Genomic DNA, 13,804 nt, shown 5'->3' with positions numbered 1-13,804 from the left:
AGCTCCTCCGCCAGCTCTCTCAGCACTCTCGGGTGGATCCCATCCGGCCCCATAGACTTGTGAGTATCCAGATGACGTAGCAGGTCGTTGACCGCTTCCTCTTGGATTATGGGGGGTTCATCCTGCTCGCCATCCCTGTTTTCCAGCTCAGGGCGCCGAGTACCCTGAGGGTAACTAGTCTGATTGCTAAAGACTGAGGCAAAGAAGGCATTAAGTACCTCAGCCTTTTCCTCATCCTCGGTGACAATGTTCCCCCCCGCATCCAATAAAGGATGGAGATTCTCCCTGGCTCTCTTCTTCTCATTAATGTATTTGTAAAAACTTTTTTTGTTGTCTTTAACGACAGTGGCCAGGTTGCGTTGTGGTACAGGTAACTTGTACCAAATTACTGAGGTACAAGGAGTTCACTTGTCCTGGTTTGGTGAAAATAGATGCTGTTGTACAAGTCTTCTTTTTCTAAACTCATTTTTTATAGTTCGTCATTTATTATCTTAAATGGTCATCCATTGTCATAACACCAGGATGTCAAGCTAAGACGCTCCACAAATATGGTTTTCTTGAAAACTGTTGTACGTATGCAGAGTATGGGTCTGATCCAAAATATGCATAAAATGTTTAAGGAACTCAAGGTTATTCATGCGTCATTCACATGAGTGGTTCTGTGGCTACAGTTTGCATGAGGCAAGTTCAATACTGCAATATGGGGTTTCATAAATATTAGTAGATCCAGAAACTGCAGCTGAGCTGCCTGTGAAGATTACTGATTAATGTTTTTTATTGTCTTATTTTATATACACTATTTCTTTTTAAAAATAAAGCTTTTTTGAAAGGTTTCACCAATGTGATAATAATGCAGCACTCTGAACCAGTGAGACTCCCTGGTTTTGTTCATCTCTACCAACACCACACTTGCAGTCATTTTCTACTAGTGATAGTTCAGACACTTTGTTATTTACAGAGTAGTAAGTAGTGGTATATTCAGAGAGCACTGAAAAAAAAATTGCTTTTAAAACAATTCTAGGTCAAATACATTTGTCATTTAACTTCTATTATGTCCAGATGTAAAGGAGATGCTCTACCAACTTTAGAAGGGTAACTGTATTTTAAAAATTTATTTATAACTATTTTATTTTTGGAATATATGTTTTATTCATCAGTGGATTTTTCATTAGTCACAAATGAATTGGTACAATAGCATAGGCAGAACATTGGCTGGGTTGATACTATTTGCATATTGTAGATACTTTTCATTTCTTTAATATTATGACAGAGGCAATGTTCCAAGAAATTTTGGCACATTTCCTATGTTGCCAAATGCTGCAGTTGTATTTTAGTTCATAGACTGAGTTTAATTTCAAACATAACGTCCTCAGAGTTATAATGGAGAATTTAAATTCCCCATTATTTTGAAAGTTTTCACATTACCATGGCCAGGATACTGAAATTAAGCTCTTGGTTTTCAAGGAAAGTTCAGATTATATATAAAGTGGTCACTTAAATCTGGTTTGTTTTTTTTTAACCTGTTTTATTTTACATTATTTTGAGAGTTCCTTAATGGAACATTTTGTACCTCCAAGAGGATGGTCCAAATTTGCTTTTCTGTGTTTTCTTTTATATTCCAATTTGGTAGTCCTATAGATATAACATTATTGTTGTTATTGTAATTGTATTTGTTCACATAGGAGTTTTAGTGCTCATACATAAACATCACCTCAGGAGAGCTGTGACTTTCTTCTCCTATTCCTCCCCTTCTCTCCCAGTACTATGTAGATAGTATGTTGATTTAATATGCATGAAGGTTTTATATGACACCTCAGAAAAAAGCCCAGTTGATTGATTTTTTTTTATTTTTCTTTTTTTTTATTTTTTTCTTTTGAATGCCTACAGGCATCTTTGATGTGACGTCTCAAGACTCCCCCCAAAATTCAGCAGTTTTAAGTCATTTGTTCAACATAGTTTAGTGGTCATTCTCCAGCTAGGAGGTAACAGCATTTTACTTTTTATACTCACTACTGTAAAGTCCTCGAAATAAGAAGCGAGAAAAATGTTTATTTTGGGGACATTTTAAAGGGTAAAAGATAAAATGATTTACTATTTCAAGCACCTTTGCATACCAGAAACTTGTGACTATGTAGGGGAAAAAATTAGGAAACACATACAGTCAGTATAACTTTAGTTCTTGGAAAAATAATAAAGCAATTTGTAAGCACGCCAAGATAAAATGGATAAGTAACAGCCAACATTGATTTGTTAAGAACAAATTATGTCTGATCAATCTAATTTTCTTCTCACTATTGTGCATGAGAGAGTTTGTGACTGTAATGAGGTTTTTTTTTAATATATTGTCTTGTGTCTTTTTGTAAACACAGTAAGAAAATCTGTTCTGCTTAGCAAGATTACTCTCATGTACTTGTAAATCTTAGGCTTCACTTTTCTTTACAGATTAGTGTAAGGAAGTGGATGTTTTTGGATTATGCAGGTAGGGGCGTGAACCTGAGGACCACTAAACACAGTTACAGAAGCATCCTGTGCTCAATAGCTGTGCTGATGTTCTGTGAAAAATTCACAATGTTAAATAGCCTTTAAAATATCTGATTTCATAGTTGAGCAGTTTCACAGTAGGCTGCAGCATAAAGGAGCAGAAACATATGTTCAAGATCTTTTTAAAGTTTTTTTTTTCATACTGTGTATGTTACTGGTGAGCCTTTAATGAATGAAGACTTGAATTAAAGCACTTTAAGAATATAAAACACACTGCAAAGATGTAGTAGGTATTGTTACTGAAATTGTGAAAATTAAAGATTGAGAGAAACATTTGCTTTCTGCTTTGGAATAACAACCTCTCATACAGGAAAATGGTCTGTGGTATGGATTTTGCCTCAATTAGCCAAATAGATTTTCAGAATATGTAATTTTCTACAGCCTATGAGTTGGTTGAATTTTTTTTATGCTGCCTTTAGGAACTAAAATACAATAAATACATACACAATAAAGGTATATACAAGCTTACTGATTTACACCCATTGTACTCTATTATGGATAAGGGAGACTTCTCCTCAAAGGACATCTTTTGCAATATATAAAATAAGGCCCCCAAAAGTTATGTTTATGTTAATAAACTTAATAATTGTAGACAAAAATATACGTAACTGTAAATACCGACTTCCAGAAAGGTGGAGCAGGGTCTCCAGCAAACACTGAAGCTGGATTTCTCAAGCCATGGGGCTAGGTTCTGTCGCAGCACAGTTACACCATGGGAAGCAGCAAATTCTGCTCATAGTAGTAAAACACACTAAATAAAGTTTGTACAGAAAGGGACTAAGAGTTGAGTTCATTGTTTTAACGTACTGAATTGCATGAGCTATTTTGTCCCACATCATCTTCCACAGTGATCTGTTCCATCACTCGGATATTTTTCCTAAGTTTCTGAGGTTCTGAAAGATTTACGGTGCTAGAGGCTTCATAACTGTGGAGAGAATGTGCCTCAGCACTTCAGCCCTGCAGTCCTAATACCTAAAAGGGAAGGGTTTAAGGCATGTATTCATATAAATGTTAGGAAAGTTCATTTTGCTGGGTTCAGGCATGTTTGTATGGCAAGCAGTCCAATTTGGATTCTGTGTACTGTGCATAAATTTCAGTTCTAGCAATAAGAGGGTTTACTTGCTGTACTGTTGTGATCCTCCCCTTTTGAGTATATTATCTGCTGCTTCTTTGCTCCCATGCTCTTCTTTTCTACATTCCAGCCTTTTTCTCCTTTTCTGTGACATGGCAGTAGAATGAAATCCACATATCATCTAATAACACCAGACTCTTCAGAACACTGTTTACTGAGCTTCCAAAAAGAGACATTTGATTGAATTTCACTTGGGAGTGGTGGTGAAAGAATGAGAAAGAGAGTTGTATTTCAAAGTATTAATTGGAGAGCCTGTGCTTTTAAGATTGATGTATGCTGATTACTCCTCAGACCAGTCAAAAAGCTAGCATGGTTAATATCTGCATCAAACGGGTTAAAATAGGAAAAGGAAGGGGGTTAAAGAATATAGAGGTGAACAAGATGCTCAAGTTGTTTGCATTAATTTTATTTAGTACTACACTGTAATGTAGTATTCATCGAATTGGACTGTAATGATCTCAGTCCTATGAGAGCTTTTGGATAAATAACAGACTCTAGAAGACAAGAAAATGGCAAACGCAGTGCCCATGTCTATCTTCTATCTTAAAACAGGGGGAGATGGAGTAGGGAATTAGAGAATTTTAGTTTCTGGAGAAAACATCGAGTGTTTATTAAACTAGGTACTAGTAGGAACCAAATTCCTTTGGGAGCAAAGTGCTATTAAACTGACGTGAACCTCCATGGGGAAATTCAGTATTTTCTCAAGTGCTGTGGATGAAAGTAAGATGCATGTGTATGTGGCTTTTCTGAAGCCTGCAAATGATGCCTGGTAGTGGTATACATGAGAGCAATATCTTGTTGCTCCTATAACTGATGATTTTAATACTTTCTTCCTTCCCTGTGGAGTCTTTTTTTTTTCCTTCTGTAGCTGTTGGGGTACTGAAAGCTCCCATGGTGAGAGATGGTCACTGTTGCATATGACTTGTAGAGAGAACCTCTGCTACCCTTATGACTTTTTTCTCTTTTTGGGGAAGGAACTTAAGGACTAAAGTAAAGCTTTCACTCAGCAGTGGCATAGAAGCCCTTTAGATCTTGCATGGGTAATCGGTGGAGAATCTTTTTAAAAAGAACAAAAAAACCCTACAGAAACCAGAGTTCACGTAGAACAACACTCAACCCTCCCTTATGCTTCCTGCAATACATTTTCTCTGCCCCTGCTAGCTTGAAGAGCACGTATGATGAAGTTAAAATCTCTCTGTTCTCTTCTTTAAAACGAATAAATAAATAATTTGACAAGTCTTAGCCTCTTGACTGTGTAAGTTGAGTTCAGCAGATGGGGAAAATGGAACTGATGATGAAATCAAATAAATTGTCTCCAAATCATGAAAGAAGCATAAAAAAAATCTACATGAATGATTTTCAGTATTGTTCACCTAACAGTATTTACATCCGTCACTAATGTTTTTAGCTCAAAGTATTTTCAGTTCTTTAAGAAAGCCTATCTTAAGACAACTCTCACTTGCTGAAAATGTAGATTAATTAATATTTTAAGGAGCTTTTGTCATAGTATTTTAAGGTGGTTTTTTTTTTTTTTTACTTCTGCAGTACCTTCTTCACTGTGGCTTAAAGCAGTAACTTTATTTAATGTAGATCTTTATATGTGATATGTAGAATATAAAGCACAGCTGAAATTGTGCTTTATGTATTTATCTTGGTCTATGCTCCTGTTCCAAAGATTATATTTCAGTGAATGTACATTAATACCATGAATTTGTTAGGATGAAAAGAAGCAGCGGACTGTGGAAAAGTCCTATAAATTAACCTAGCTGCATTCTGTTGCCTTCGAAAGTGTCAACAATCCAATTGATACTAACCACAGGATCCTGCGGAGATTAGTGTACACAATTAAATGTTGGGAATAGTGTATCCATGGGAACAGCTATTGCCTTCATATGATGGTATGCAAATTATTTCCTACTTTCAAGATGAAGCTTCACTCCTACCTTCACAGAAAGATAAGTAAACAACTCAAGAGTTGTAGTATAGTTTGGGACGTGGTATTTCTGTACAGACAATATTTTGTTCTAGTTATTTTTATCCCACTGGAAGAAAGACTATGGATTATCTTCAACCATTAGATTTGTAGATTTAGTCCTGCATGTCGACTGAACTGGGACCTCAGTGGAGCTCCTCTTCTTAGTGTGTGAAACCACTTGTTCTCTCCTTTCAGTAGGAAGCAGTCAGTGGTGCAGAGGCCCATGAGCAGGAGCAATTTCACGTGGATAGAAATTAGTGAGTTCAGTCTTATATTTTCAGTAAATCAGAGTAGCCCCAGATACTTCAAATGTGTTAATATAAACATATTCACCTTTGACAACCTTGATATTTTTCAAACTAGGTTGAAATGAGTAACATACTTCATTTTCTGCTCAAATTTTAATCTCCACTTCTCACTTTATTTTAGGGAAGCAGATATTTAGCAGCAAAAATGAATTTAGGATCAGCACGCTGAAGTTCCACCCTACAGAGTCAAATATTTTCATCTGTGGAGGGTTCAGCCCGGAAGTTAAAGCTTGGGATATAAGGACTTCTAAGGTAATGGAAATCTTTTTTCTCTTTCTCATTTAGAATGTTTCCTATTTTGGATGTGCTGTGCATTACTAAGCTGCTGGTCTTTCGATGAAATGTTATTCTGAAGTATTTTGCATTTGTCATTGATTCTGTTGCCATTTGTTGATATGAACCTCTGTAATGTTTTTGAAGCACGAAGAGGAACATTGTACACAGAAAATATGATTTTTTTTGTTTATGTAAATATGAGTAACATATAGTTGAATTAAATAAAGCTAATCACTCGCTTCAGGATTGTTAAAAAGGCAGTTGTGTACTAGGAAGCAGTACAGCTAACTTGCTCTTCAAGCTGCTATGTGTAGGTCAGGATGTGTGTGCCTGTAGCTTTTGTGTAGAAGCCTGGAGTAATTTTACATTCATGAAGGGCCACAGAGAGGCATGTATAGCTTCTGCCTTTATCCTGAACTATGAAGTGCTCCCAGCTGCCATTCAGAGATCAGGTAAGACCAGAGCTGTACTCTGCCAGTGGAAGTGTAAGGCAAGCTGACATCCTCATGCACAGAACAGCTCAAAGAGCAGCAGTGACTGTAAAGTGAATAGTTCTTTGTTTTCTTTGAATTTCTATATGGATAGATCCCACTCATCGTAGTTAGCCATCTGTTTGCTCTTGAGGGTGACAGAAGGGATCTGAAAAAGACAAGATTGCTTATCCAAACTTTGTCTCTGACTTTGATGTACTAAGAATAATAGGTGAGAGATGTAGGCAGATGCATTTCAGGTATGAGGGCTCTAACAGGAGAGTTATGAAATAGTTATGGGAGTTGCTCTACTAAGGAAACAGTATTATGGTGCAATTAACAATCTCATCCCTGTGCTGCAGTTGTTCCTTTGGATTTGTCACTGATGTTTGAGAAAAGAATTCAGTTGTGTAGGATCTATACCACAGGCTTCCCTCGCACGAGTAAGTTCTTAAAAGAAAAACATTAGTAAGTACATATCAAGACTGCCAAGTCTGAGGCTACTCTGAAAATAAATTTTCTGTGAGTTTGAGTTACAGTGTCAGCATGAAAACCTTTGTAAAAAGTCAGATGGGATCTATTCCATCCATCATGCTTGTATGATGGCTAGTTTGAAGAGATACTCAAAGCACAGTTCTATGAAGGAAGATGATTCTAGTTTTAGATTGCCAAAATTGTAAATATGTATGTAACTTTACATATAACTGTACGTATCTATGTAACTTTTTAAAAAGTTATGAGATTTTCCATAGTACCTCTTCCCTCCCTCCCCCTGCCTTGCACTGGTATACAGTATTCTGGTGTTGTCAATAAGTGATTTTGGTATACTGTCTTTAGCATAGGCAACTTACAGAACATGAAAATATGTATCACACAAACAGGAAGTAGTACCAGTTCAAAGGGTGTTTGTTCCAGGTGATCAGAGGTTACCCTGTAAATTCACTGTAGAACAAAAACATTACTTTTTTTCTGGCAGCGGGCTGTAGAAGAAAGACTAATAGAAGTCTTCTCTCCTGAACAGCAGGGTCAGTGGTTTCGTAGCATGCAGATGAAGTAGGGAATACAATTGTTCTTTCTTGAGATTGTCATAACAGTAGACCTTAATTGTGGGGAGGGCGTAAAATCTCTAATTGAACGCTTAGCTGTCCTTTTTAACATAGAGAAGCCATTGTATGTCATGGTAGGCTGAACTTCCTTTAAAAAGCACTTCAGGAACTAAATGGGTATAATCTTTTTAAGGCTTAAAGATTGTTGACTGTAGTGTCAAAATTTGAGATATTTGGTCCTAGTCAGGGAGAAGATGGCAGATGTAGGTGACAAAACATTATTTCTGAGATTTTCTGACTTGGTGCAATAAGCTTTCCTGTAAATGATATTGTAGTTATACACAAAGTCAAATGGTAGTCTAGTTGTGTAGAAAGCCAGAGACATTCTTTCTTTTACCCCCTGTAGTTTCTTTATGATGGATTTTATGCCTATGTATGTCTTTGAATGACTATCTCTGAGAATCCTGTACAGATGATTTTTCTCTAGATTTGAAATCAGCTGTGATTAGTGAGCATGTTCATGCCAACAATGACAATACCTCCAGCTTGCATGTGTCTAAGGTGCCCAGTCTCTACAGATGGAAAATGATAAGTGATTCTGTTCTATAGTAACAAACGACCAAAATGGCATGTTGCAAAAATGTGCATGTCTGGAACAGTAGCTTACCGTTGAATACAGTTATGGGGGAATGTGGTTAGAAATCTTTCATAGATGGTAGGAGGCAATCTCAAATATTGAGAGTGGAGAAGGCACTTCAGTTTCAAGGAATCAGAAGATTCATTTACAATGGATATTTACAGTTCAAGGGTTATGCTTGAACAAGATTTTTTTTGGCAGCAATTCTGATACCAGAGATTGTGATGACAAGACCTGAGGACCATGCTAAATTGGCAGGTAGGAGGCAATCTCAAATATTGAGAGTGGAGAAGGCACTTCAGTTTCAAGGAATCAGAAGATTCATTTACAATGGATATTTACAGTTCAAGGGTTATGCTTGAAAAAGATTTTTTTTGGCAGCAATTCTGATTGTGATGACAAGACCTGAGGACAATGCAAAATTGGCATTGACTCAAGTGGAATTAAAGGGCTAAATAACAGATATTAATGCCTGTGCTAGATAAGTTAGTTCTGAGCAATCTCCTGAGTCTGATGCTCTCCTATTGTCAGTATCTCTGCCAATCCCTGTATTTTGGTTTTGTCTTTGAACAGTGTTATGGTGGCACCAAGACAAATGGCTTGAAAAATGCTGTTCTTGGTCTTTTTTCCCTCTTGAGAAATTTCAGAGTTTCAATAGTGCTTTCTCTTTGTACCAGATGAGGTATCAAACTATTTTATTCCAAGCAATGAGGACACTAAATGTGTTCATCTCTTAAAGCAGCTCCTTCCTGTTAGGTTTTAAATTCTGGTGCCTCAGCTCAACCACAGCCAAACTGTCAATTGATATGTCTGGCATATTTTACATGAGGCATTATTGCAGCGAGGAGCAGACAAATGTGTTGAGGTGGAGGTTGCAGTAGAAGATGAAAAGATAAGGGGCAATGTGCAATTTGTGAGGTATTGGCCTTTGTAAAAGGCATTGTAAGAAGGCAAAGGAGCAAGCTCATACTGATAAACTGTAGACTTTAATAGCCCACCCATTCACATCTTCTGTAATTCTGACTACCAGTAGCCTGGCTTGAGATGATGTTCTGATATAGTAACTTTTGTGTAAACTACATCTGGCAAAATTGCAGAGGAAAACTGCAGTTTTCAGTACTTTACCACTGCACAGTTATAAGAAACAATAGTTATGCTTGGGATCACCTTTGTGTAGGTTGCAGGGGATGACGTATAAGCTGCGTGTGTGTCTGCATGCAGAGCCAGTACTGAACGCTTTCGGTGACAACATCTATGATTCACTTCCAGAGGACAGACACCGTAAAAGCCATTTATATCTGTGTAGAAGAGGAACATGAATACTTAACAAAACAGCCCTCATGTTTTCTACTAATTAGGGAGTATATTATCTTTATGAGATTCAAACAGTATTTTATTATATCTTTATGCTTTACTGCCCAACTGTGGTTTTTTGCCTCCTTGCTTACTGATCTGGGTGTGGTACCTTTTTCAAATGGGTGCAATGAGGCATTTGTCTTTCCATGGGCCATTCCCTGTCCACTTTAATACTGTTGCTGAAGTAGACGGTACTCAAGATTGTTACATTATGAATTTTTTCTTTTTGACTGAGAGTATTGCTGTTGTGTGCAATATGTCACAACATTGCATGCTGTGACATCCTTTGATCCCATCTTGTGACGTGAGTTCTCAAAAGGCAGTGCGTTCTGTGGCCAGGTTGTTATATACAGCAAAAATGAGACTAGCAGAATAATGCATTTTTATCTCAGTGACTAACCAGACACTCATTTTTGCAATGCTGAAGCTCCAGCTTTGGAACCTGCCTTAAAGAGCTTTTGATCACTGAGGAATGCACACAATGGTTGTCTCTGTACCTGCAGGACACTCCTGCAGTGCTTAGAAAGATTGTGTGTAACTCCATTTCCGTAAGCTGATGCTAATGAAGAGATAAGGGAAACATCCCACCGTATTATAAGGAAATAATTTACTTTCCGAGAGAATAAATAAGTGAGTGAATGTGTATTCTGACAGGTAAAATAGGAAAGGTTTTAGGCTTGGTAAAACAAAAACCCCAGCCTGTTTCTTTTGTACAGATCCTGTACTGGATTCTTTCTGGAAGTTTTTAGAAGCTGTTACCTGCTTTGTTCATTAGGAAACAATTATATTCATGCAGAACTTCATCAGTTGGAAAACTAACCAATTAAGTAGCGCATGAGAAATTAATTTTAATAACAAGCAGTGTCTAATCACCTTAGAAAGTGGAAGGTGTGGGTTTAGCCTGGTAACAGATACTGATCCTTTTTGTTTGTTTGTTTGACATGTTTGCTCATTTGAAATGAGCATAGATAATTTTGTATGTACTGTGATTGTCTAAAGCAGCAGTGCGGTTTACTTTATTACTCTGAAACATTTCCAAAAGGGGGAGAGAGCTTCTATTATCCTTTGACCCCCCCCCCATCTGAGGTAGCTGTAGCTCAGTGATGGGTGTAGACTGTTAGACACCTACATTTGTATTGGTTTTAAAATTTGAAGAACTCTGTGTGGGTACTGAGTGAATGTGGAAGGTCATAACAGAGTGGAGAAAAGGGGAAAAATATCAAACTGATTTGATTGCTTATGGCTTCTTCTTGCAGAATGGTGAGTACCACCTATGCATTGTTACTGCAAAATAATGTAGTTACATTTCAAACTCTCAGCCACAGAACATGTGTTTGGTTAGGCAGGAATCATCATCATCATCAGTATCTCATGTCTGCTTCTCTCTAGTTTGGGGGATTTCAATGGATTCTTCAGGTATTCTTGCTTTCAGCTTATATTGTTATCTTAATTCGCAAGATAAAACCAGCATGCTTTCTGTCTTTTCCATCTTACACCGTGAAGGCCATATTCAAGATTGGATAAAGCATGCTGGCTAGGATTTTGCAATTTGTCCTGTTCTAACAAGTGCCATTTGCTCTTAACTGAAATAGATGTCTGAGGCTTCTTGCCACTTTGTTTCAGTTTTGATGCAAACAATCTTAATATCTTTCAAGTGCTTTCATCCTAATTCATTACAAGATTTTCCTGTTTTTCCTGTTCTTTCAAGTGTGTTAACCTGTCATTCAGCTTGGAACCACGTGTGGGTGAACTAATGATTCTTTTTGTTCCCATCATCATACTCCTGATAGCCTTTTCAGGCTTTGCAGCATATTTTGTCAATAGAGTGAGCACCCTAAATCAAGAGCTTGAATCTTGTTACTCATTGCACATTGAAAACTCAATTTCAGCATTCGCTGGTAATTCAATTTCAGAGGTCATTCTTTAGGATGTACTCCTGTGTTTTAACAGGCTATCTGCTTGCACATCTTAAATTCAACTATGTGAGGCAAAATGATAATTGTATATCAGGAAATGAGGGAATTTTTGGTGGAAATTCAGAGCAAAGCAATAAGCATCACGGAGATAGAGAGAATGACTAATAACAAAAATATTGTCCAATTACACATACATATGCAGTGTTTGAAATGGGCTGCTTTATGCCAGCGTGCCACACATCGGTGCTTTCTGCTGATGGAAAATGACATAGAATAGCTGATAGTGGCATTTTGCCAAATTAGTACTTCTGAAATCTTGCTTTAATTTTGATGGGCAACTGATTTTTAACAGGAGCATAAATTTATGAGCATGAATTACTAATATTTATTCATGTATTGAATGTGGTATAAAAATTGGATTTCTAAGTCCCAGAGAAAATGTATGAAGATAGGTTTGAGGCAGCCTTTCATCTACTAGAACATTGAGAAATGTACAGTAGGCTATTAATCAGAAAGGCTGATATAAAAAAAAAAGGAGTAATGTTGAAAGACATTTATTGCTATCCCTGTTCTGTTGAGCAAGTAGGAAAAATGATTTCAAATGTAGCATTGGGTATTGAGCAAGATAAAGAATGAAAGAACAATAAGGGAGTTAAAATCTTCAAGATAAAGCTAAGCAATATACCTCAGAGAAATGAATGGATGGAACAGCTTGTTAACTGCTCAGTGAAATGTAAAGTATACAGGCATCTCAAAATTACAGGGACAAGTAATCAAAGCCTGGGGAAAAAAAAAAAAGAATAAAAGAGGCAGTTGAATAGCATGTAGAGATTTATTATAGTGGTATTTCTTTCTGTTTGTGTTAAACCCAGTTTTGTCTCCCTGGCGAAGAGATTATTCTGGAGATCTTATATTTCTGTATAACAGATTGATTAAATTTATGAAACATTTGGAGAATGTTTATAGAGACTTTATGAAAAGACCAGAAAACTCGGAAGCGAGCTGCTGTTTAAAAAAAACAAACAAAAAAAATCTCTGCAGTGTCGACCAAGGAGAGAGCATCATATTGAACAACCCTCATGGGATCTTTGGGCCTCGGAGCTGAACCTGGAAAAACCCTGTAAAATGCCCTGTAAAAAGAATTGTGCAATAACACTGAGACCTTAAAGTAGTTATGTATTTTAGAAGTATTTCCTTTCTCTGAGCTGTGGAAGAATTTCTTAAGATGTTCAGCACAAGCAGTTAAATTACACAGTCACTCTCCATTTTGGCTGATCTACATTAGCTTTTCAGACAGGACGCAATATATATTCCAACCACTTATTCTACCTGAAATTTTAATATTCCGTGAAATACCAAAGAGAACAAAGGGTTGAGACTTGTATCCTTTGGCTCAGCAATAAGGACTTTGTTGTGTTCACAGAAGAAAATATGACTACAGATAATTTTTTTTTCTTTTTATTTTGGGTTTCTAAGCTTACACAGATGTGATATCAGAACAAGAATACAGCTGTAACTGTCTTGTACTGATAATACTTTTAAAGGAGTTAAAGTTCCATATATCATGAGTGAATTGCCAAACTGAATTGAAAAGATTTATTTACACATTTGAGCAAGGTTTACATAGTGTAAAGCAGGGATGCTTATTAGCTCTGCTGAAGGGACATAGAGCACTCAAGAACTTGCATCTGAATATATTCAGTTAAATTTTCTAAATGTATCTGTATAATTATTTTTGAGTTTTGCATATTTTACCTTTTATTTACATTCTGCTTTGACTGATGAAACTTCACATTTTGTAAGCATTCAGGAACTCGTTCTTTATCATGTGCATACAGAAATGCAAGGAACTCTAAAGGTAGGGAGATCACATTTTTTTTGGACTCTGTTAAAAACAGAGGAATAATTTATTCAGCTGTTGGATGTACTCTGGTTTTGATCTTTTGTCTGTTGATGTTCATGTGTTCTGTCTCATAAACACTGAGGCCCGTTGGAGCTTTGGCAAGAGCTATCTGCTATAGCTGTCAGAACAGCAAGTCCTGACAAAGCACCATGCAGTAATCTGGAGAGGGAATAAGTGGAAGGCGACGGGGCTGTGGCTCTAGTCTTTAAGCAATATTTGAAGCTCTTAGACCTCCATAAATGCA

The 13,804-nt window shown here is 36.9% G+C and overlaps 1 protein-coding gene across 1 annotated transcript in view; it reads left to right on the top strand.

Moving 5' to 3' along the window:
* Window positions 1-13,804, top strand: part of WDR25 (WD repeat domain 25) — a 73,300-nt gene that overhangs the window by 44,434 nt on the left and 15,062 nt on the right. The window contains exon 3 of the mRNA XM_009328058.1: window positions 6,078-6,208. Coding sequence (XP_009326333.1) covers window positions 6,078-6,208 — 131 coding nt within the window. The remainder of the gene's footprint in view (window positions 1-6,077; window positions 6,209-13,804) is intronic.

Source organism: Pygoscelis adeliae, unplaced genomic scaffold (assembly GCF_000699105.1).
Source record: "Pygoscelis adeliae isolate BGI_AS28 unplaced genomic scaffold, ASM69910v1 Scaffold130, whole genome shotgun sequence".
NCBI lineage: Eukaryota > Metazoa > Chordata > Aves > Sphenisciformes > Spheniscidae > Pygoscelis > Pygoscelis adeliae.
The sequence above is the reverse complement of the archived record's forward strand: the minus strand, read 5'-3'. Positions and strand labels throughout refer to the sequence as shown.